This window comes from Arachis stenosperma, chromosome 4 (genome assembly GCF_014773155.1).
Source record: "Arachis stenosperma cultivar V10309 chromosome 4, arast.V10309.gnm1.PFL2, whole genome shotgun sequence".
NCBI lineage: Eukaryota > Viridiplantae > Streptophyta > Magnoliopsida > Fabales > Fabaceae > Arachis > Arachis stenosperma.
In genome coordinates this window covers 133,631,677-133,658,048 of record NC_080380.1, presented here as the reverse complement: position 1 = coordinate 133,658,048, position 26,372 = coordinate 133,631,677, and the positions used below count along the sequence as shown (strand labels likewise).

The window sequence follows — 26,372 nt, the reverse complement described above, 5'->3', positions numbered from 1 at the left end:
TCTATTTTATTCATTGTGTGATTAGGGATTTATGGTGTTGCAAAATGACAACTCTATCCTGTGTCAAACTGTCAATAAGCGTCTAGAACTGATGTTGATGCTTCAGTGTTGATGAGTGGAAGAAACGTGACTGTGGTTTCACTAAACTGAACGATTTGGGAGAGTATGGTGTATGTTGCACTTGCTACCTTACTTAGGGTTCTGCACGTTATGTTATTCTCTACACACTATAGAATAATTATTAATACAAAGTTCTTGAAAGTAATTATGCTGACTCATGTCAATTGTGGATCCAGAGTACATATTGATAATTTCCATATCCTTGTTATTCCACTAAATAAATAATCTGCACGAACCTTAATTGATTAAAAGGAATCATTAGGACTTAGGAGTGAACCATCACAAAAAGAGACGGCAGTTTTTTTTATAATTGAAGAATGCAGGTATACAAAATGAGTGATCCAACTAAATTTATGCATAGATTAAAGTAGCCCGAACATGGTAATGTTACATACTTTCAAGGATCATAACATATAAAATGTAAAGAAATGTATCTCAGAAGTTTTTCTTTGGATAATAAAACGAAGGTTGTTGTCCTTCTTTATTTAACCTTTAATACAAACACATGACATCAAAGGTAGACACCAAATCTTTATCTTACCCAGAAGACTCATCTAGTTCCATCTGATTCTCACCAATAGCTGGATTCCTGATCACAGTGAAAGTTTGATCCAAAGAGTATAAGTAGCACAAAAATTATGGCTCGGTAACATTAATTAGTAACTCAGTAAAGTTTAGAAGGAGCAAAGAAAATGATAGATTATACTTACACCTGAATGAAGGTTGAAATTCAGGTAGATTTGGAATACCCAACCAATTCCCGAGGTGTAATACTTGTATGAACAAAGACTGAAGAAAGAAGTAGCAAAACTGCATAGCTATACCAATCTTTTAGAGGGGGAGAGAGATTATTAGAGGCTTAGGGCAAGTCTTTTGTCAAGTACCCAAGAGACCGGTTAGCCGAACCAGTTCGGACTTGATTGATGTTATTACTCAAAGACTTCAGAAGTGCCAGCCACGTAGATATCTTTGATGTGCTTGATCTGTGGCCAGTCATCACCGGTTCCTTCTTGGCACCTTGGCAACAACAATGGGCAGCTCCTAATCACTAACCTGTTTAGTGATTTGAGTTGGATCATTGTTTTAGGAAGCGAATCTAACTTGTGGCAATTTTCAATGTGAAGAATATTAAGGGATTTGAGATTGCCTATTTCCTCTGTCAAAGTTTTTAACTCAGGACAACCGATGATCCATAGAGCAGCTAGAGATGTAAGATGTTTGATTCCTGATGGAAGAGATTTCAGCTTAGCAACTTCTTGTATTGTCAGATGCCGGAGCATTTTGAGACCACCCCATTCCTCACTAGGTAAGTCCACTCCTGTACAGTTTGTGATGATCATGGTGTTAAGTGAGGGAAGATGTCTGAAACTTTTGACCACTGACATTTTCTCACTGATCCAAAGATATTGGAGTGATACAAAGTTTTCTAGCCAGTTATTCGGTAGATAAGACTCTTCCTCTACGTTGTTAATTTTCAACCATAGTACTCTGGAGAGGGGAGGAGCAGGATTTGAAGTTGACCTATAATTTATGGTGTCCAACAGCGTTCTCATGCTGGAACCCTCCAAAATCAGCCTCATGTCGAGATTGGGATACAATGGCATAGAACTTAGTTTTGGACAGTATTTAACATCCAAAATTGACAGGGAGCTAAATAATATGGCATTGTTATGAGCGGTTTCACTAGGCCTCCACCAACTTGTGAGGTCTGGGCAATCTGATATCGACAAATATTCTAGCATGCCTAACCCCAGTTCTGTGCTGCCTTTGGTTCCATCTGTTATGTATTCCAAAGAGTCCAACCTTTCAAGTCTGAGAACTTTAAGATTAGGGAATCCGTTCAATGCAGGGAGAGATGTGCACATGGAGCAGTTGTTCAAAGTAAAGCTAACAAGATTTTTGAGAGACGAGAGCCAGGTTGAAAATGCTGTACCTCTATATCCCGTTATAGATAATCCTCGAAGATTTGGATGTGGCTCAAGATGATCCAGCAGTGATTTTGGGTCATTATCTTTCTTATTGTTATCATCATCATGACTCCATTTCAGACTGATGTCCTCAAGATGCTCTTTGTCTTTCAAATAGGCACCCCCAACATGCCGTGGTTCCTCAAATTTGAAGCGCTCCAAGTGTAGAATTTCCAACTTCCCCCTTAAGTTTTTAAGATTTATCAATTCTGCAAAACCTTGCAATTGCTTGTGCTTGCAATTGTTGTTGCTGACTGTGAAATGGGACAATTTCTCAAGCTTTGTTAGCTTCCCCAATGTTGACGGCATGTGTGCCAGATCCAGGCACCCCTCTAGCTCCAGATGCTTGAGATTCACTAAATGCTGTACCTCATCAGGCAAATTTTTGAGTTGATGGCAATGGGACAGTTTTAATGACTGTAAGCGCTTTAGCTTTCCAATGGAAGCGGGAAGTTTCTCCATGTTATTATGAGATAAGTTGAGGTATCTTAAGAGCTTTAACTCTCCAATTGAACTAGGCAGCATCCTCATGCCTAAATCTGCTAGGCCCAACACATGCAAACTCTGGAATGCACGGAAAATCGCATCACATGCAGACAGGCTTAAAGTGACATCATGTGGAATTCGCGAGGACCAGTTGTTGTTACCTGGTAGGGGGAAGAGAATGGTACGCAAATGTTTCTTAATTTTATTGAGGGATTCGGGAATCCCATTTGAAAAGTCAAAGTCTTGAGTTAGTAACACTCGACGGACAGTTTGCATGACATTCTCGCCACGGTCATCCATGTAGAAGCGACCCTCGCCGGCTACGAATCTTGACAGATCAAACAATAATGGGTTATACATCCAGCAATGTGTAATGCTGCCAAATTCGTCTTCTCTAACGGAAAGGATTGATGTGCGACAGAATTCTTTTATAATGCTAACTCCCAATTGTTTTGGTTGAGAAGAAGAATTGAATGGGCCCAAAAATCCCTCTGCCATCCAAAGCTGAACTAGTGTCTCAACCTTGACTACTTGACGTGTCTTATTAGGGAATATAAATGGTAAATAAGCAAAGCATTGTTTCAGATGCCAGGAGGGGAGCTCATCGTAGTACATCGTCTTCATCTCCTGCATGAATTTCCGCTCCAAATTCTTTATGTCTGCTTCAGAAATTGCTTCATGAGTCTTCAACATTGTTGCCAATTTTGTTATTGCTGCAGGGACTCCCCAGCACTTTTTAATCAACTTCTTTTGGGCATCACTGGTCTTTGATTCACTTGAACCTCCTCCTATAACTTTCTCAAATAGAGCCCAACAATATTCCTCTCTCAGAATGTCTAGTGTCCACGTATTTTGGACCAGCTTGCGGGGCCCTAGACTATTCTGCGTGGTTACAAGGATCGCACCACCAGATGAGCCAGGAACCTTTCTCAGTTCTCTTTGCAGACTGAGCAGTTCTTCATGGTTCTCGCTTCGTAAATCATCCAGCACTAGAAGGAATCTACTTCTTCTGGTGGCTTCTTCAGGATTAAGATCTTCAATTTTCTTCTTTCCTTTCCCACGAAGCATTTCTTTCTTGACAGACTCAACATAAGAATTGTCATGGATACCACCGATCCATATAACCGAAAATTTTGTTGTCACTCTAACATCACGGCAAACTAATTCAGCAAGTGCTGTTTTCCCAGTCCCTTTCATCCCCACAATCCTAATCACCAAAACGACACCTTCCACTGTGGTCAAAGACAAAATCCTATTTATAATTTCTTCCTGTTCGTTGTCTCTTCCGACAATCTTTCTTTCTCCTTCTTCCACAACCGTCTTTATAAACGTGCTTCTTTTGTCTATCAGCATCTTGGTCACATAAACTACAATGGGTTGTAGCCGCTTTTCGATTTTCTGCAGATTGTGGAGTAGGCCACAAGATGCAAGGTGACATGAAGAGAAGCATACATTGCCCCTCTTTGGAAGTGGAGTAGCGTCAGCAGGAATGCCATGATCGTCCAGCAAGTCCCACAAATCGGTGAGCGCATCTATAACATCATTTAGCCAATTAGGTGTAAGAGGGAGTGTAGGACCATCACTTGGCTCTGCCACCATTTTGATGGGTGAGAGATGGCGTATGATACTATCTTTGACGTCGGTTATCTTCTTCCCAAAAACACCTAGAGAATTCATCCTTTCCATTAGTGTAGTGATGGTATCGCCAACAACTTCAACCATCATGCTCCCAGTAGGATTTGAAGGTAGAATGAAATCCTCTCCTGCCTGTACATAGAATAAGCAGAAGCAAGGTCAAAGCGTGTGGAAACTGTCCCGACAAAAATAGAATAGTTGTCAAATATTAACTTTAGAGGAGTGCTAAGGCCAGTAGAATTTATATTGTGTAGTCATTGATTAGCTATTATCAATATTTTTAATAATGTAGAATTATTTATTTTTTTTAATGATTAAGTACTTATTAAATTTTAATAAAAATACTGATTTCTTAGACTCTTCCTTAACTTTATACCAAGATATTTTTTGATAAAAAAATATTTAATTTAATTTAATTATAAGTTTATAACACAACCATTCATGAATCTTGATTTTTTTTTAAAATAGAAAGATAATATAAAATAATAAAAAATAATATAAACATACAATAATTGATATTTGTAAATATAATTTAATTATAACATGATATAAAAAATTAATATTTTAACATTAAATAAATTAGCTGTAATATGCATATTTTTTATGATTTATATATACATGTATATAGACACCAAAAAAATATATATATACATCTATATGATTAGATTCATGTAAATACACTTATTTTGTAAAACTAATTATATTGGTCTTTTATGATTCTTGTTCATACCCTGGCCCAATGATAAGGGTCCATGTCCAACTAAAAGGCCTAATCCGAAGGATTAAGCCTAGCTAAGCACCGACCTTCACATAAGAAGTCGGTGTCCACTACGACTTACTCTAAAGAAGTCGGACATGAGATTAGCTGGCAGATAAACGCTCATTCAAATGAGTAACCGCCCCTAAAATCTCTCTAACCGCTTCATAAAGCCATATCTTAACCTCCCTAAGATAATGGGACGGTTAACACCCTAAAGATATGGTACTACTCCAACAGTGGTTATTGGCTCACCACTATAAATACACTGACACCCCTCAGGTATCTCTAAGCCCAATACTCTCTAGACCTGCTAACACCCTTGCTAACTTAGGCATCGGAGTGTCTTTGCAGGTACCACCCCCCATTCACTCACGAACACAAGTCGGACGGAGTCTCCTGAGCTGCATACTCATACGGAAACCTCCTCCTTCACACATTTGGGCTTGCCAACGCTGTCCATTCATTTAATCTCCGGTTACCCACCGTAACATTGGCGCCGTTGCCGGGGACCCGAGAGATCATCCATTGATGGCGGACAGATCCCACGAAGAAGGCCATGTGGAAACAGATTCTGAACAAGAGAATCTAGACACAGGCAATAACGATGCGGACCTCGCCCTCCACCAGGAAGTTGACAATCAACATAGAGAAGGCACCTCCGGAGTAAAGAACCCGAAGGTAAATTCTTCAGAAGGGCGCGAATCAGAAAAAGGAGGACCATCCCATGTAACTGAACTCATGGGGTTAGTCCACAGCCGCCTGGAACAGCTAGAACAAGAGCGGGAGCGGCAAAAGGAAACTGAAAAGTACCTAAAAGAGGAGATAGAACGGCGAAAAGAGTTAGAAAGAAAACTCTTAAAGCTGGAATCTTCCCTCAAGAGTCACAACTCCCGCGACGAACAAGAAGAGCCGCTCTTGGGTGAAGAGGATCCTTTCAGCGAGGACATAATGAGGGCAAAAGTTTCGAGAAACTTCAAAAGCCCGGATATGAACCTCTACGACGGAACCACGGATCCAAAGCATCATCTAAGCAACTTCAAAAGTCGGATGTACCTAGCTGATGCTTCCGACGCTACGCGATGCAAAGCTTTCCCGAGCGATGAAGTGGTTCGATAGCCTTCCCCCGAGATCGATCACTAGCTTTTAAGACCTCTCAAGGAAGTTTTTGATGAGGTTCTCAATTCAGAAAGACAAGGTGAAACATGCACCGAGCCTCCTGGGAGTAAAACAGGAGGTCGGAGAATCTTTACGAGCCTATATGGAAAGATTCAACAAAGCTTGTTTGGAGATCCAAGACCTGCCCACAGAGGCAATCATAATGGGGTTAGTCAATGGGCTCAGAGAAGGTTCCTTCTCACAGTCCATATCTAAAAGACACCCCGTTTCTCTAAGTGATGTACAAGAAAGAGCTAAAAAGTACATCAATATGGAAGAAAACGCCAAGCTAAGAGACCTGAGTTGACGACCTGGACCCCCTCCCTTAACTAAAGAGAGGGAAAGGGAAGCCAAGAAAAAGAAAGAACTCGGTCTCGAGAGGCCAAGGAAATATCACTCTTATACTCCCCTGAAAGTTTCTATAGTGGATGTATACAGAGAGATTTGCAACACTGAAAGACTGCCACCCCCTAGACCCATTAAAAATAAAAATGGGGGGAGCCGCAGCGATTACTGCGAGTACCATAAGATATATGGTCACTCCACTAACGACTGTTACGACCTCAAGAATGTGATAGAAAAGCTGGCTAGAGAAGGTCGGCTTGATAGATATCTCATAGAAAGGTCGGACAGTCATGGAAAGAGAAAGCGAGATGATATGGACAGAAGAGACCCACCACCGCAGACCCCAGAGAGACATATCCATATGATCTCAGGAGGATTTGCGGGAGGGGGACTCACCAAATCTTCTCGCAAAAGACATCTCAAAAGAGTCTACCGGGTCGGGGAAGAGTCACCCGACCTTCCTACCATTTCATTCACAAAAGAAGATGGGTAAGGAATAATCCCTGGACACGATGATCCAGTGGTAATAACTATGATCCTAGCAAATGTCCATCTCCACAGAACCCTAGTAGACCAAGGAAGCTCGGCGGATATTCTTTTCAAGCTGGCTTTCGACAAGTTAGGGTTAGACGAGAAAGAATTAAGAGCCTACCCCGACACCCTATATGGATTAGGGGACACGCCAATAAAACCAATGGGATTTTTGCCCCTCCACACCACTTTTGGAAAAGGGGAAAAATCAAAGACTCTGAGCATAGACTTCATAGTCATAGATGTAGGGTCAGCATACAATGCTTTGATCGGCAGAGCTACCCTTAATCGACTCGGAGCGGTGGTATCCACTCCCCATCTCTGCATGAAATTCCCGACCTCAGCGGGAATAGCAACAGTAAGGGGAGATCAAAAGTTAGCAAGGAAATGCTACAACAAAAGCCTAAATCTGAGAGGAAAGGGCAAAGAAGTTCACACAATAGAGCTCGGCGGCGCAAGGGCCAGAGAAGAGCTGCAACCACAACCGGGAGGAAAGACTGAGGAGATACAGATCGGTAAAGAGGAAGGAAAAAATACTTATATAGGAGCCAACCTAGGGGAAACTCTAAAACAAGGGCTGGCTGAACTCCTAAGAGATAATTCCGACCTCTTCGCCTGGAAGGCCTCTGACATGCCTGGGATTGACCCCGAGCTCATGTCCCACAAGCTCTCGATTTATCCAGGGTCCCGACCTGTACAACAAAGAAGACGCAAGCTCGGCACAGAATGAGCTCTAATAGTAGAAGAGCAAGTACAGGCGCTCCTGGAAGCCGGCTTTATTAGAGAGGTCAAGTACCCAACATGGCTAGCCAATGTAGTGCTAGTCAAAAAACAGAATGGTAAATGGAGAATGTGTATCGACTATACCGACCTAAATAAGGCATGTCCTAAGGACCCTTATCCCCTACCAAGTATTGATACCCTAGTGGACTCCAGTTCGGGGTACCAATACTTGTCATTCATGGACGCCTACTCGGGATATAATCAAATCCCGATGTATGAGCCCGACCAGGAGAAAACATCATTCATCACACCCAGAGCTAACTATTGCTACGTGGTCATGCCATTCGGATTAAAGAATGCAGGAGCCACATATCAAAGGTTGATGAATAAAGTGTTTTCCCCTCACCTGGGGACCCTAATGGAAGTATACGTCGACGACATGCTAGTGAAAACCAAGAAGGAAGTCGACCTCTTATCCGACCTCTCACAAGTCTTTGACACCATAAGGCTGCATGGGATGAGACTAAATCCCGCAAAATGCGCCTTCGCGGTGGAGGCAGGAAAATTTCTTTGATTTATGCTAACACAAAGAGGGATTGAGGCCAATCCCGATAAATGTAGAGCCATCCTAGAAATGAAAAGTCCGACTTGTTTGAGAGAAGTCCAGCAGCTCAATGGCCGACTTGCAGCCCTCTCCAGATTTTTTGGCAGGATCGGCACTAAAATCCCTTCCACTATTTTTCTTATTAAGAAAGGGATGCCAATTTGAATGGACTCTGGAATGCGAGGAGGCGTTCCAAGAGTTCAAAAAGTTTTTAAGCCAACCTCCTATCCTAACCCGACCAGCACCAGGAAAAGACCTCGTTCTGTACTTATCCGTAGCAAACAGGGCTGTCTCGTCGGCCCTGATAAAAGAAGACGAGGTCGGACAACACCCAGTCTATTTCATCAGTAAGGTCCTACAAGGCCCTGAACTAAGGTACCAAAAACTAGAAAAGTTTGCCTACTCCTTAGTAATAGCCTCACGAAGGCTACGACCTTACTTTCAAGCTCACACAATAAGAGTTCGTACGAACCAACCCATGAAGCAAATCCTCCAAAAGACGGACGTGGCGGGGAGAATGGTTCAATGGGCAATAGAGCTCTCCGAGTTCGATTTGAGATATGAAACTCGGACAGCAATCAAAGCCCAATGCCTCGCCGACTTCGTGGCAGAATACGCAGGGGATCAAGAGGAAAGGCCGACTACATGGGAACTCTATGTAGACGGATCCTCCAACAAAACAGGAAGCGGCGCAGGCATAATATTGGTAGATGAAAGAGGAACCCAGATAGAGGTTTCCTTAAAATTTGAATTTCCGGCTTCAAATAATCAGGCAGAATATGAAGCCTTGATCGCCGGACTAAAGTTGGCAGAAGAAGTCGGTGCTACAAAGGTGATGATATACAGCGACTCGCAGGTGGTGACCTCCCAAATAAGCGGAGAATATCAGGCAAAGGACCCTAATATGAAGAGGTACTTGGAAAAAACTTTGGAGCACCTTGGGCGCTTTGCAGAAACTGAGGTCAAACACATAACTCGGGATCTAAACAGCAGAGCGGATGCCCTATCCAAGTTAGCAAGTACCAAACCAGGAGGAAACAACAGAAGCCTGATTCAAGAAACCCTCCAAGAACCCTCGGTAGCAAAAACAGAAGATAAGCAAGAAGTACTTGAGGTAACCGGTCTAAACCTCGGATGGATGGATCCCCTAGTCGAATACATGAAATTTGACATCCTCCCTAAAGAGGAAAAAGAAGCCAAAAAGATCCGAAGGGAAGCACAACATTACACCTTGGTGAGAAATATCCTCTACAGAAGGGGGATATCGACACCATTATTAAAATGCGTACCGACCTCAAGAACCGCCGAGGTATTGGAGGAAGTACATAGTGGGATCTGCGGAAATCATCTCGGAGCAAGGTCACTAGCCAGAAAAGTGATCCGAGCTGGATTCTACTGACCGACCTTACAGAAAGATGCCACAGAATTTGTAAAAAAATGTCAACCATGCCAGATGCATGCAAATTTCCACGTGGCTCCACCAGAAGAGCTAATTAGTATCACTTCTCCATGGCCTTTTGCAAAATGGGGAATGGATTTGTTAGGTCCTTTTCCCCAAGTGCCAGGACAAGTCAAATACTTGATCGTGGGAATAGATTACTTCACAAAGTGGATAGAAGCAGAACCATTAGCCACCATCACCGCTCAAAGAAGTCGCAGGTTCCTCTACAAAAATATCATCACAAGATATGGGATACCTTATTCCATTACTACGGATAATGGAACCCAATTCACCGACACTACCTTCAGAAGCTTAGTAGCCAGTATGAAAATTAAGCATCAGTTCACCTCGGTAGAGCACCCACAAGCCAATGGGCAAGCCGAGGCAGCCAACAAAGTCATACTGGCAGGACTAAAAAAGAGACTACAGGAAGCAAAAGGGGCTTGGGCTGAAGAGCTCCCTCAGGTGCTATGGGCTTATAGGACAACCCCCCAATCCGCCACGGGAGAAACACCTTTCCGACTAGTCTATGGTGTAGAAGCCATGATTCCAAAAGAAATCAATGAGCAAAGCCCAAGGGTAATTCTCCATGACGAGGTCGGAAACGTACGGGGACACAAAGAGGAGCTCGACTTGCTCCTCGAAGTCCGAGAAGATGCCCAGATAAGAGAAGCGGCATTGAAACAAAGGATGACTACAAGGTACACCAAGAAAGTCATTCGAAGAACATTTGCCCTGGATGACTTGGTCATAATCAGAAACGACATTGGAATCAACAAATCAGGAGAAGGAAAGCTCGCCGCAAATTGGAAGGGACCATACAAAGTCAATGCAGTTTTAGGAAAAGGTTATTATAAAGTAACCGACCTGAACGGCACTGAGTTACCAAGGTCGTGGCATGCTTGTAATATGAAAAGGTACTACAGTTAAAAGCGAACTCTACTCCCTGATGTACTCTTTTTGCAACTTCATGATTTTTTCCCAAAAGGGTTTTTTCTGGAGAAGGGTTTTTAACGAGGCATCATAGTAGAGGCTAAGGGAAAATAGGCTATTAAGACCCTTAGCAGCAAGAAGGTACCTCCCCAATTAATAAAGATCTTTTTTCATCTACAATATCTCTTATAAAATCCTTCTTTATTTTTCTAAGTCTTTCTACGAAACGTGCCGACTTAAGCTCGACAAAACGTAAAAATCCCATGAACCGACCTATATGGTCGTCAGGATAAAACGACGAGGTACAAGTCGGTGTAAAGAGGTTATATAAGTTGGTCGTATAAACTTGGGAATAATTCGACTCATAAGTCGAAATGAGAGCCCGAGTAGAAAAGCTCGGAAATACACCGAGTAGAAGAAAAACGCATCGCAAAAATAACCTAAGTCACGAAAACTCGCTAATACAAAGTCGAGTATAAGGGATAACAAAAAGAGATTGGAAAGCCTAGGGAAAAGTTTAAAGGCTCCCAAAAAGTCCTTAAACAAAAAGGCTCGGAAAAGTAGACGAGCCAAGGAAAAAGGTTTTCAAAAAAGATCAAGAGGATTTTGAAAAATCAAAATTAGAGAAGCATACACACAAAAGGTAACTTAAACCCTTATCCAAAAAAAGGTATTTATTTTTTAACCCTTATTCAAAAAGGGCACTTGTGAAAATATTTTGTTTACGGCCTTAAAAGGCCAAAAGAAATTGTTCAAACCGCACAACCAAGAACAAAATAAATAAAGAGTTTAAAAATGGGGGGCCCACAGGCCGGACCCCCAAATAGCCAAAGATCATTTTTTCATAGCAGACGGGTCACTACCACCAGAATCGGGAGGAGCACCACGAGAAGCATCCATGGGAGATGAAGGGATCAGAGGAACCGTGGAGGTACTCGGAGCATCTTTTGAACGAGGAGGAGACTCGATAATCCTCTGCCCCCGAGTCTTTAACTCTGACTCAGAAACAATCACGGGGACAGGAGGATCTACGATGGCACCATCAATGACAACCTTGTCAGGATGTAAAGGAGAAAGATCCAAGTCGGGAGCAATAACTTTAACCTGCTCCAGGAAGATCCTCCAAGACTCCTCGGCACCATCGGGAATGGAGTCCTCCAACTCCTCATATGCTTTCCGAGAATTAAACAGGTCAGTCTTCACAGACACAAGATCTTTGAATAAGCATTGATAGCTGGCCTGCGCCGTTTTCCTCAAATCCATCTCCATGTTACATTGGGCCTGCAAAGCCTTCCCTTTCTCCCGGAGGGTATCTCTCTCCTCCCTCAGCTTGGCAATTTCCTTCTTCAACTCTCCCTCATGCTCTTGAAAGGCACGAAGCCTTCCTTCCAGCTCCTCGACCCTCGAGGTCGTCCCTAAAGAGCTGAGAGGAGCCCTCTCAAAGATATCCAAGAGCTTGCCACAGACCCCCGCCGCTTTGAGGCTCTCCTCGATCATAGTGGTAAGGTGGCCCCGAACAGACATATCATCCATGCCTATACGAGCATGAGGATAGATATTCTTTCGGACGAATGCAAGAGCATCCGCTTTAACCTCCCCAGAAGAGCCAGACTCTAAAGTCTTGCGCTTCTTGGGATCAGGAGAAGGTCGGACGACGGAGGGCGGCTGAAAGGGAGCTGAAGAAGAAATTACCATGGGATTGGAAAGAGTCCCAACGTTCCGAGGAAGAGGAGGAGGAGAGATAACCCTGGCACCACCAGACCGAGCGCGAGACTTAGCTTTAGCCTCCTGGACCCTCTAAAAAGATTCTTGGGCGTTTGTCTTTGCCATTTCTGAAAAAGAAAACAACAGCTAAAGAATCAAACAAGTCGGACTGATCAAATAACAAGCCAGAAATTTAGCAGACCAGAAAAAACTACCTAGCTGTGATTGGACAAAGGTCGGAAACCCTTGGAGAAATTTTTTAGTGTCCAAATATGGGGCCCTCCCCCACACTTCTCGGAGGAACCCCACGACGACAGCCTCTACTTCATCCAGGTCATCCAGACCATATTTCTCGCAAGGGGAGGCCTCCAGCCAGTATAAAGGAAGGCGAGGAAAAGAATTATCGTCCAGAAAAAAGGGGTGATGACCCTCTACAGCTTGCACTTTGGAAAAGAAATTTTTAAAGTCATGAAAAGATTCATCAAAAAGGGTAAAAATCCTCCGACCTTGTATGGCTCGGAAGGAAACCCATTGTTGTTTATTATTCAGCCCACTAAAAGGCTTGGTCATATGAAAAAGATGGAAAAATATTTTCAGAGAAGTCGGGAAATCCAGAGCATGGCTGATAAATTGGTAAATTTTTAAGAAACCCCAGGAGTTGGGATGAAGCTGGGTAGGGGCAACCCGACAATGCTGCAAAACAGACATCTCAAAATCTGAAAAGGGCAGAAAGACGCCCAGATGGGTGATCATGCACTCATACATAAAGAAGAAATGGGGAGCCGTTTCGTTGGCTCTCCCATGACAAACTCGGTCCTCTGAACCGGGAACAAGCAACTCATATTTAGGCTCATCCTCATCCGAAGTACAGAGCCGGTGATGGGTGCGAAGATGAGTAATAAACTCCGCATCTACCAACGGCGCCTCCCCCAGAACAGTAACGTCAACCCAATCTACGGAGGCCATTTTCTTTCTCTAAGAAAAATGAAGAAACCTACAAAGAGAAAAAAGAAAAGGAAAAAATCAAAAAACAAAGGTCTCTAAAGAGGAGGAAAAAGAACCAGCCACAAGTCTACAAACCTATTTCTCTACAAAGCAAAGTCATACGAAAAGTGCGAAGAAGGAGAAAGAAACTAACCTCTTTCTGGGAATGAAGGTAGGAAGAAGCAAAAGTCTCCGGAGCACAAGAATGTAGTACGAGTGAATACGACACGTACAAAGAAAGAAGAAGTTTGAAAGATTGCAGAAATGGAAAAAGGAAAGAGAGAGAAAGTATTTATAAACATGCTAAGGGGCATAGTGGTAAAAACGAAGCAGTCATTAATGAGAGTGCACCGTTACCAAAGCCATCAATCCCTAAGTGCATCCCTAACGGACACGACGCTTGAATAGACGTAACTGTCAGAAACAAAAGGTCGCGATAATCACGTCGGTTTCAAAACCCGTGAAAGTCGGCTACGTACCCGAGTTACATACTTGAACCCAAGCTTTAAAGAGATCTTGGGCTCAAGTAGGGGCACTGTTCATACCCTGGCCCAATGATAAGGGCCCAGGTCCAACTAAAAGGTCTAATCCGAAGGATTAAGCCTAGCTAAGCACCGACCTTCACATAAGAAGTCGGTGTCCACTACGACTTACTCTAAAGAAGTCGGACATGAGATTAGCTGGCAGATAAACGCTCATTCAAATGAGTAACCTCCCCTAAAATCTCTCTAACCGCTTCATAAAGCCATATCTTAACCTCCCTAAGATAATGGGACGGTTAACACCCTAAAGATATGGTACTACTCCAACGGTGGTTATTGGCTCACCACTATAAATACACTGACACCCCTCAGGTATCTCTAAGCCCAATACTCTCTAGACCTGCTAACACCCTTGCTAACTTAGGCATCGGAGTGTCTTTGCAGGTACCACCCCCCATTCACTCACGAACACAAGTCGGACGGAGTCTCCTGAGCTGCATACTCATACGGAAACCTCCTCCTTCACACATTTGGGCTTGCCAACGCTGTCCATTCATTTAATCTTCGGTTACCCACCGTAACAATTTTGTTGTTTATTTATTATTTTTTACTAGATTTATTTATCATTTATTTTACCAATTACATATTAGCATCAAATAAATTAAATTAAAAAGTCAACTATTTTAATTAATCAAATTAAATAGTTGATATAATAAATTAGTTATAATTGACAAAAAAATAATTAAACACCAATATAATATAATTAAAGATCTAAAACCTGCAAAATAAAAATACTAAATATAGTTTAGTAAACTAAATAAATAATTGAAATTAGTATAAAAAATGAATGCAACACTTCAAATAACTTTTATATAGATAGAATTTAATTTTTTCTTTTCAAATAGGGCAAAATTCAATATCAAACTATTTGGTTAAAAAATTATATAAAGCCTAAAAAAATTATAAAATATAAAAAAATGATAGAAGATAGAATATAAAATATTATTTGAATATTTCAAAAGAATAAAAAAAGAACTAAAGAGTTATCCTAAAAAATAAAAGACATAAAGAGTTAAAGACTATATAGTAATAAAACGTAAAGTTATATGTAAACATAAATTATGTATTTAATATAATTAATTTCACCTCAAATCATATACTTGATATAATAATAATAATTAATTATAATTAATTATACTTAATTTGATTTAATCAATTAAATAAAGAAAAAAGTTTGGTGACAAAAAATTTTTAGTCATAATTAGCCAAAATTTTTTATAATTTACTTCATTTATATAACTTAACAAAAATTTTATTTTTTTTATCTCATTCTCCTATCAATTCACTTATCATATTCTTATCAGTTCCACTTATTAATGACATTAATTATAATATCATATTCCTTACTATTAGGCATTCTTGTAATCAATACTTAATATTTTTTTATAATTTAATTTTTATACTTAAGAATACAATAAAGACTAATAATAATAATTATAAAGAACGGTTATGATAATTTATATTAAATGAATTAATTGTAATTGATTTTTTGTTTTTGTTAAGTCATTTATCATCATTCAATGAAGATACAAAATCTGAAAACTACCTTAACATAATTTTAGGAAAAAGACAGATAGGTCCGTGACTTTTTAAATTTTTGACAAATACATCTCTGACACAATTTAAATACAAAAAAGTCCCTGACTTTAACAAACGGAGGACAATTTAGTCCTTCCATCTATTTGCCTCTCATACACCAAACGGAACTGGCTGACGTGGCTGAAACGGTATCCAGGTGTCCGTTACGGTGCCACGTTAGAAGGAGAATAAAGTTCGAAGGACAACTAAGTCCTTGACGTCATTTTACAAATAAAGTTCGAAGGACAAATAGGTCCTTGAGAATTTAGTTCATTATGCTTTTATATGTATCATATATTACTATCTAATTGAAATATACCTATATTATGTATCATATATTACTATTTAATTTAATAATCAAATGTGTCACATGACACTCTTATTAAAATTGAGAGAAAGTATTTTATTTCCAAAATTAATAAATTCCTTTCCTAAATTCTCTCATCTACCTCTCTCCATTTTTTTATTTCTCTCTACTATTTTTACTCTATATATAATTATATTTTATATTAGTAATTTGACAAATCAAAATATTATTTAATTTTTTATCTGCAGATATCTTGGTCTTTTTAGCCAGAGACTTTTGTCAACTTACGACTTTTTTGTAAAAGTAGTTTGATTTTATAAATCTTTTGTGTCATGCATAATTTATACTGTTAGAACAAAGTGAACTATAATTTTAAAAAAAATAATTCTCGTAATGTTATTATGGATAAAAATACTAGTTCTAATATAATACACAAATACACTAATGCTAACTTAATACATGAATGATGCACAAATGAACTAATGCTAACTTGATGCATAAATGAACTCATGCTAACTAATGTCACTGTATGATGAAAACTGAACTAATGCAATTTAACAAATTTTAATATAATAAACAAATGCACTAAAACTGAACTAATGCAATTTAAGAAAAAAAGTAGAAATAGAACAAGCCCAATTTCTGCAATTTTAATACAAATAATTTAAATTGCAGAATACAATAAGTTAACTAGATTTCAAAACACAAGCATAATTTTATAAACTAAATTCTCATAATAGAAGCATAATAGAAGTATAATGAACTAAATTCTCAAGGACCTATTTGTCCTTCGAACTTTATTCCCCTTCCAGCGTGGCACCGTAACGGACACCTGGACACCGTTTTAGCCACGTCAGCCAGTTTCGTTTGGTGTATGAGAGGCAAATAGACGGAAAGACTAAATTGTCCTCTGTTTGTTAAAGTCAAGGACTTTTTTGTATTTAAATTTTGTCAGGGATGTATTTGTCAAAAATTTAAAAAGTCAAGGACCTATCTGTCTTTTTTCCTATAATTTTATTTCCGTTAATGCAATTATTTTAATTCAAAATTCACAACTCTAATATCATTGCAAACATAATTAGGCTTGATTTGGCAAAGCTTTTTGAAGAGATGCTTGTGCTTTTTAAAAGCTCAAGCTCCTTATTTTGTGTTTGGTAAATCAAAAAGACCATGTACTTGTGATTGCATCTTTTAAAAGATCAGGATACTTTTGAAAGTAACTAAGATAGAGCTTTTCAAAGTTAGTTTGTACTTTTCAAAATTTAAAAGTTTAATATAACTCATATATTAACTAATTTTTAAATTTAATACTTATATTTATGTCTATTATAGTATTTTTAAATTTTAAAAGCTATTTTACCAAACACAATTGATGTTGCTTGTGCTTATTAAAAACTATTTTTTATTTGATTTACTAAACATAAATGCTACAACTTTTAAAAAGTCAGTTAACTTTTATAAGTTACTTTTGAAAAGTAAAAGTTTTACCAAACTAAACCTTAGAATAGGCCAAAAAATTTTACAAGAAGTCATCTTTATCATTGCAAATAGTATGACATTTGAATTCGACCTTAATACGGTACCTATGCTAGAAGGTGCTGAAGAATTTGAACAACAGACGGACTCACCCAATTTTCGAGAATATGAAAAATCACACTAGCTTTAATGAGGTATGGTATAATAAACCGATTTTTTTTGTATTTTTATGTGCATTTATAATTATATTGTACTAACTAAGTTCATACACATAACATTCATACGTTCATGTATATAACATCCATAATTACATACAACTAACATCGAAAAATTAAATTCATGTTTATTAGGTATTACATCCATACACATATCATTTTTTAGTTATTGCATAAGTAATTATAAAGTTAACACAGATGGTTTTAAATTTTATCATAATTGAATTTAAAAAAATGTCAAATTCTAAAATTAATTTATTCAATTGATAAATTTACTCATAACATCCATAAGTTCATACACATAACATCCATAATTTCATATTAATAACACCCATAATTTTGTACTCATAATATTCATAATTTCATACATATAATGTTTATAATTAATAAATTTTTATAATTAATATTATAAAATTTTAAATTATACGTCTTATTGTATTCTTCAATTATCTTATATATGCACTAATAGGTTATAATTTTAATTATTTTAATATTTTTATTTAATATTCATATGTATGCTTATTTATTAATTTTAATATGACAAGTTAATAATTATTTTTAAAAATTTATTTTTTAATTTTTGTTTATATTTTATATTTTATTTTTTATTTTTTAATAGTCTATATGTAAAATAAAAGTTGTATAGTAGAAGTTGTTAAAAATGTTTAATTTAACTTCCATCATTTTTGCAAAAAATTATTGTATTTTAAATTTTTAATGGATAATAATGTGATTGACAGATGTTAGGAATTTCATTTGGGAGAAACTAAAATTAATCTTGAAAAGAACATTAATAATTCCAAATATGCAGTAAAATGGTAAGTGATAAGAAGAATAAGTGATAAAGAAATATATATCACTTTCTTATCAACAAAATAAAAATTTTTACATAATATTTTTATATTATAATTATTCTTTGGCTACATTGCATCACTCTTAAATAAAATAAAATAAAAATATCCTCAAGACAAAACTACATCTATTAATTTTCTCATTAATTGTAATTGATTATAATTGACTTAGGATTTAGTTGATATATGCATTAATTAAATCAATTAGTTGTCCGATTTATTTGTTATAATTGATTTGATTTAATTTATTTGTTATAATTAATTGTTTGATATAAATTATAATAATTATATAATATTTAAATATTTAATCAAATTAATTAATTGATATAATTAATTCATTGTAATAAATTAAATTTAATAAATTAAAAAATTAAATTAAAAAATTTTTAAAAATATGTTATATTAATTCTATCATTAAATATAAAAAATTAATTTTTATATAATAAAATAAATACTCGAAAGATAATAATTATTTTTTTTGGGGACATGAAATGGTGAAAAGATGATTATTTAATTGAGGGGAAAAAACTTACCATTATTATTCTATAGTTTGATGACCCAGACTGACCCATTTGTGGAGCGTTGTAGGATGAGCTAGCTCGATCCATTTCCGGAATATAGTAAGATGGCCCACCCTGATCTGCCCTCGGTGTCGGTTGGCTCTCTGGCACGCACGACGATGACACGACTTGGTCACGAGTGTATCGGCTTGTTGTGGCCCTAAATGTAGAGAGATAGATCTAGTTAAATCTAAATGGCTAATTCTATAATGTCTATTATTTAATATTTATTTTTTTATCTAACTTATTTTTTATAATCAATTTTAAATATTTATAAATTATTTATTTTTATATTTTTAAATTAAATATTAATTTTTAACTATTTTTAATAAATTAGACGATATTCTTTAAGTACACGTAAATTGACTGAATTTGCAAGCACTTGCTCACTTTCAAGCATCTCAACTTACCCAGAACCTCGAGTATCACGACATCTGCCCTCAGTGTCCTGTAGACCGTGACGAGTTCCACTAGTAACATGTTGTGATCCTCCACCTTTGGGTCCCTTATGACCTAGGCTAGGATACACTAGAGGTAAGACATCATCTTTAGGTTGTTGAATCTCTGGTGGATAAGGCATTAACAGAGGTAAATCTAATGGAATATCATCCTGTGCAATATCTGGTTGGCCCCCTTGTTCTTTCAGAGTGGTATGTGCCCATGCTTGGTACCATTGCAAGTACTTAGCCGAAGGACGGTGGTCATTGTGGTAAAAGACAAATACTCTATTGTGCTCTCTTTTTGTCCAATATTCGTACAAAAAATCTTTCAAGTAGGAAGGGAACCACTCATCACCTTTTCCAAAGCGTTCGTCACTACTGTGCATCTCATCTATGTTTAGGGGACACCTCGGTATATATTGAAGTCCACCTAAATGACGAATCACACGATCCACTTGGTGCCACTCAACAATCGAAAAGCATAATAGTGGGCACACGGAGCTCCATGACAAAGCATCATGATAAATCTCTTGGGGAATCAAGTGTTGAATATGCACATCATTGTATGGTGTCCACTCAAACTATTTGAAAATAAGAAAAAAGGATAATAAAGTGTTAGATTGTTGTAGAAAAAAATAATGATCAATGTTAGAAAAATAATAATTTTAAAATTATTTTATTTAATTTAATATTCATAATTTTATATATTTAATATTTAAAATTTATATTTATTATATCTAATATTATGTATTTATTTTAAAAATAATTAATAAATATAAAATAAGACGATTAGACTGATTTAAATTAATTTTATTATTATCTTTTAAATATTTCTGAAAATAAATATCAACATATAACAACCGGCAGCACGAGTCTTTAACCTACATCATTGATGCCAATGTTGTTTACCACTTGCCTCCAATATCTTAGTTTAAGACCCTCTCCATCATTCTTAACTTTATATCCAGCCCACCTACAATGCAAATGATTAAATGAAAATTTACTTGTAATACAAGTTATGGGAATCGATTTTTTTAATTTTTTTTAATAATTGAAGGAGTAAAATATAATCTTCTATTATTAATTTTATAAATGAGATCAAAAATAAATATAAAAAAATAAAAGATTAACAATCACACTTTACATTCTCAATTTTTTTTAATAACTGAGAGAATCCATTCCTTACAACTTATGATCTAAAATACGTAAGGCTCAATTAAACTTTTACCTCTTTGCCAATGGAAATATGCGTCGTTGGTCATAGCCATTGGGACGACACATAGGAACATGGTGGTATATCCAAGACAATAATAAAGCTCCACATCCACCAATATTTGATTGGTCAAACTTGGTACTATGACATAACATTCGATACATAAATGCAAGCACTGCTGAACCCCAACTCAATCTACCACATGCATCCAAATCTTGTAAAAGAGGCAACCACTTGACTGAAACCCTTACATCTGATGATTGGTCTGGGAATAAAAAGCCACCAATTACCATCATAATATAACCACGAGTGTATTGCTCCAGGCGGACATGACTTGGGGTTTCTCCCAATGGTCTGCACACATGTTGTTGAAACCATGACATATTGATGCTCTGTCCTTGTATGTCATTGAAACTGGGAGTTATCCCTAACAAATCATGGCATATCTGAGGAATAATATCTCGACTGTAGTCTTGCTTCCAATTGCCTAAGAAAGCTACAGGATCTCCATTTATGCGGAGTCCCAACTGAAATGAGATATCTTTCAATGTTACGCTGCACTCTCCCAAGGGTAAATGAAACGTGTGTGACTCTGGCCGCCATCGCTCTATCCATGCTGACACTAGTGATGAGTCATAATCGAAGGGTGGCATGAACGCCACATGTTCAAATCCTGCTCTCCGAAGAAGAGGCCTGACACGTTCGTCTGGAACAACAGGGATTTTAAATTGTCTTGGACGAACAACTCTCTCTGGCTATAAGACAGAACAATGTACATCTATTATTGATATGAGAACAATATATAGTATGAAACGCAATTAAGATCATTTCAAATAACAATGTACATATCTGCATATTACCATGTGCTGAAGCCTCCCAGCAATATGAGACTCTGTATCTAATCGATATAATGAATATTCATAACCTTGAAGTAAGTCCTGCCCCATTACAATATACACTGCCAATACAAGTTATAATGCACAAATATAAATATCAGAAAAAAAATGTATTTTACATATAAAAAATCTAAAGCTTCTTAAAATGAATAAAATCTAAATTGCAATTTAATTTAAATTCTTATTTATGTAAGAACTAAATTAAACATTTATGAAAAAAGAACATTAACCTATATATCACTAATGTATACATTAATATAAATACAAAGTTAAATCATAACATTGAAATATTGAATACTACTTTAAACCAATAGACTAGATTCATAATAGGAATGATAGAGGGACATCAGAATTTATTATTTTTAGTCATAATATTTAAAAATATAGGATAAAATATATATTGTTAAATTAGTAAATTAAATAAATTAGACTAAAAAAATTAAGTTAATGACTACATAATGATAAAAATTAATAAATTCTAATAATCTCCTAACATTTTTTTGTTCATAACAGCATTCAGCTTTGATTTGCTATTAATGTAGAGAAGTTTTATAAGGTATTCAATTATGTATATTTCACATTCCCAGTGTATGTATTTATTCAAAAAAAAATAAATATAATTGAATAATTATTTACATTGGCATCAAAATTAAATTTCTATTTTAAATTTTGATGTGGATCATATAGAATTAATAGGTTAAAAGTATTGATTAATTATAAATTTTAATTATTTTGTTAATTCTGTAGTTTTATTAAATTTATGATTAGATTTTTATATTATTTATTTTCAATTTAGTTTTTATACTGTTTTTAATTTTGTAATTAGATATTTGTCATTATAAAAAATATTAGAGTTAACCAAATATTTCTCCGTAAATTGAAAGTATCCATAATTAAGAATCTAATTAAAATTTTGACCACATATTTTTTAGGAAAAATATTTCGTTAATTTTAATTCTTTTATATGAAAATGACCTAACTACAAAATTAAAAGCATTATAAAAATTCAATTAAAAAAATATAGAAATCTAATTACAAATTTAGTAAAACTATATAGACTAAATAATTGAACTTTAATTATAATTAGAGAATATAAGTTTCACGTTGTTTAGAACAGTAAATTTTATTCGCTTTAAAAGTCTCGTGTTGCCTAATTTATAATAAAGTAAAATATTGGTCTTGAACATTTGGGTCAAGTTCTAATTTGGTTTCTAATATTTTAAATGTCCTATATTTCAGTTTAAAAAAGTTTTAAACGGATTTAATATCATTTCAATATTAAATTTGACAGAAATAATTAACATATGAAAGAGTTGATAACATTTGATTTTAGTAAGTAAGTAAAATGACTAAAATTGATCCACTTACAATTACCAATATAACATTTTTTTCTTTGATTCTGGATCGTTGATGATTGATTGATAGGATTTTATTAGAATTTTTTTACAATAAGGAGATCGAGAAGAATAAGTGTTACAAGAAGATTTAATTAGCTATGCTTTTCTAACACAAAAAAAAGATATATATGACATAACAATAATGTTGTTAATATCTATATCACTGGATTCGTTAATTATTTGTGTTGAATTTAATGGTAGAATAGTATTAAATCTATTTAAAATATTTTAAGATAAAAATAAAATATTTAAATATTAGGAACTAAATTAAAATTTGATCCAAATATTGAAAGATTTCCCTCTTATTACATTACATAAATATTTTAGAATCCTATAAAAAATACTATTCGAAATAAAAAAGAAATGCATTTTTTATCCAAATTTTAGGTAAAGATGATTTTGATTTATCAATTTACATTGATTGGATCATTACTCAAAAGAATATCCAAATACCTCCTTTTTTTGTAGGGGTCCCAAAAGAAGATTAATAGTTCAATAATATTTGAATAGTTACATTTAATGGTTAAAAGATCAAAAAGTCTCGTCTTAGAAAATTCAAGGATTCTTATTTAAAGATAAGAAAAATATATAAATTCTTAAATTGATCTATAATGCCAAAATCTCAAGTCGGCACTTTTAACTAGGTCATTTTTATGTTAAAAATATTAAAATTAATAAAATATTTTTTGCAAAAAAATGTTATCAAATATCTAATTAGATTTTTAATTATAGATATATATCTTTAGTTTGCAGATAAATATTCAATTGATTCTAATATTTTATATTAAAAAAATTTAATTATAAAACTAAAAATAATATAAGAACCTATTTCAATATATATATATTAAAGAGTAATAGAACAATTAAATTTTTATAATAATTATTTTATCTCTACTAGTGCAAATATGCCATGTACTATTTTTGTTTATCAAGTTGAATTGAGGTATGATTTATTTATAATAATTTTTGTGCATATTTTTTTTAGATTCTTATAAAAAATAAGAGATAAATTAATTTAATCCCCTTGGATTGGCTAATAAAGATGGAATTATTAATCTTACCAACATTGGGGAATCAAATAATTTCCTAGCGTCAAATCTATACGCTAATTTACTATTTAAAATCTAACACAAAATGCATACTAATTTAAATTTAAATAAAATAAATATCTTTTAAAATTACTTGACTTTTCCTAAAACATTTTTTAAAACATAAATTCTATATTTCTAATAATAATATATTAACCATTATATTCTAAGATGATTTATGTATAAATAACTTTTAAAAAATAACATATAAATCGTCTCAAAATGATCAATTTTAGTAGTTATATATAAATCGTTGGAATAGAAAAAATTATGTGTTTTGAAGTAAAAACACAAGAAACTCACATAATTTACGTGCAATAACTAACCTTCAACATCCAAGCGAGATTTATGTTTAACTTGGCTAACCCTCAAAACCCTTATGCTCAACATGATAAAGTAAATGATTGTGACTAAAAGTATAACTGTATGGTTTGCTTCCTGGGTTGCATAATTGAGTGAATGTGACACATATTATAGTAATTGGGAGTGAGATAGAATGTTGTTATAAGTCGAAAGGTTATTTATATTATGTTTAGATAGTTATATTTTTTTTGTTATATATCTAAATAATTTATAAATATAAAGATATTTTTTATTTTTTAAATTAGGTTTTAAAATTGAGGTAATTAAACTCAGTTTTAGTTTAGTCATAAAAAAAACTCAGTTTTAGTTTTAATAGGATATTAAAATGAATTTGATCTAATATTATTGATTATTTATCTACAAATATTTATACAATAAATATTTCACAAATTAATTTTTGTACGTCAATTATTCAACTCAATTTTTTGTTAAATTTTATATTTGCTATATATTTTGATTTTTTTACTTTATATTCATGCAGTATGATACTGTACTGTTCGTATCTTCTAAATATTTAATTATTAATTGCTATTTAATCAAATCAGGGCTATTCTCTCACATATATGTGATACAATTCTTTATCATTTAGATTTAAAAAACTATTATTCAGTTTTAGGATTATTCTAATACTTACTTTTGGATTAAAATCTTTTAAATTTAAAATAGAAAATTATTTTTTTTAAATAATAAAATATATATTTTATAATAATTATAAATTTAAAGAGGATTAATTTTTATTTTATCATTTTAATAATTTTTTATTTTAAAACATTTAAATTCTTTAATTTTCTTAGATATTGTTTTTAAAATAAAAATATAGAATTATTCATACACAATAATTTAATTTTTTAAATGAATTTTTTTTTAATTTTAGAAGATAAATCTTTGTTTAACAAAATCACCTTTTATATTATTTTTTAAACTAATTAAATTTTTCACTTTCTAAATTTTATTTGATAAATTAGTATTCAACTTAAAAATATTTAAATACAAATTAAAATTATGTCTAAATATATCTATCAATTTTGTTTAACTAATAATTACTTTTTAATTTTTAATCGATTTCAATATATCTAATATGAGAAAGTTCATCAATAGTCGATACATCTGTTTTATCATTTTAAGCATAAATCAAGTCATAAAAAAAAATTTAAATATAAATTGTGGTTGGATCTTGAGAATTAACCAAATTAAACATAAATTGCATTTGGGTGCTGAGAGTTAGTTATTGTACAAAAATGGTACCGATTTATATACAACTACTAAAATTAGTCACCTATGTTATTTTTCAAAATTTATTTATCCATAAATCGTCTTAGAATGTAGTGATTAATATATTATATAAAAGCATAAAGTCCAGAAAAAATTTTATATATTAATAGAAACAAAAAATTTAAATTTTGAAAAATGCTTTAGAAAAATTAGATAATTTTAAAAGGTGTTTATTTTATTTAAATAAAAAAGCCTTTAAATATATACACTTATTAATCTTTGTTTGAAATTTAAAATTATGAAATCTAGATTTTAGTTTAAATATGAACAACAATTAAAAATAAGTCTAAACTATAACTTCTAGCTCCTGCCTTGCCTATGCGGTAAAATTCTCCCCAAAATTCTTATTTTTGTATAAACTAAATTAAATATCAATCAAAGTGCGTGCTTGATAGTTCTCTGGTTTCCTAGCTAGCTAGAAGGTTTGTTATACAGTGCATACGTACCTGACCTCTTTTCAACAGTGATGCATAGCAAGTTACATTGCTAATGTGGACGAATTCGGTGATTTGCACTTTGAATCGCTTGACGTGAAAGGTGATTTTGGAGGGTCGTGCGAGAAGTTTGGTAGGAAGAATGATACAGGATGAAAACTTCTCGATAGGAAGAGTAGAGGCGGCGTTAGCTAGTAGAGGGTACATGAGAGGCTTGCCATGGTCATTCAAGGACTTTAATTTATTCTTGCTACATCTACGACAGTGCTTGGAAGGAGGGGATGATGGTGAGGAAAGAGGATTTATATTATTTAGTGGCTACAAAAGGCAGGAAATGAGAAGATGGATATGG

General features: G+C 34.7%; 1 protein-coding gene across 3 annotated transcripts; it reads right to left on the bottom strand.

Annotated features, from left to right (window-relative positions):
* Positions 1-457: 457 nt before the first annotated feature.
* Positions 458-26,372, bottom strand: LOC130974396 (putative disease resistance protein RGA3). 3 transcript variants are annotated; one of them, XM_057899270.1, is made up of 8 exons: positions 26,038-26,372; positions 21,431-21,528; positions 20,586-21,325; positions 20,243-20,330; positions 19,328-19,938; positions 18,891-19,077; positions 831-4,340; positions 458-709 (listed from the first exon to the last, which is right to left on the bottom strand). In XM_057899270.1, exons 1-7 carry the CDS (start codon positions 26,225-26,227, stop codon positions 1,050-1,052), a joined length of 5,205 nt encoding a protein of 1,734 aa, XP_057755253.1. In that variant the 5' UTR covers positions 26,228-26,372; the 3' UTR covers positions 458-709; positions 831-1,049. The 3 variants fall into 3 exon arrangements, with proteins under 3 accessions (XP_057755253.1, XP_057755254.1, XP_057755255.1); XM_057899271.1 differs by having other exon boundaries at positions 20,267-20,330; XM_057899272.1 differs by having other exon boundaries at positions 26,033-26,121.

Excerpts from the sequence above, each read along its gene's own strand:
- LOC130974396 (XM_057899270.1), bottom strand. The coding sequence starts at position 26,227 with ATGTACCCTCTACTAGCTAACGCCGCCTCTACTCTTCCTATCGAGAAG. Across the intron at positions 21,529-26,037 it reads TGCATCACTGTTGAAAAGAG|TGTATATTGTAATGGGGCAG; the intron begins GTCAGGTACGTA and ends TTGTATTGGCAG. Across the intron at positions 19,939-20,242 it reads ACAACATTGGCATCAATGAT|TTTGAGTGGACACCATACAA; the intron begins GTAGGTTAAAGA and ends ATTTTCAAATAG.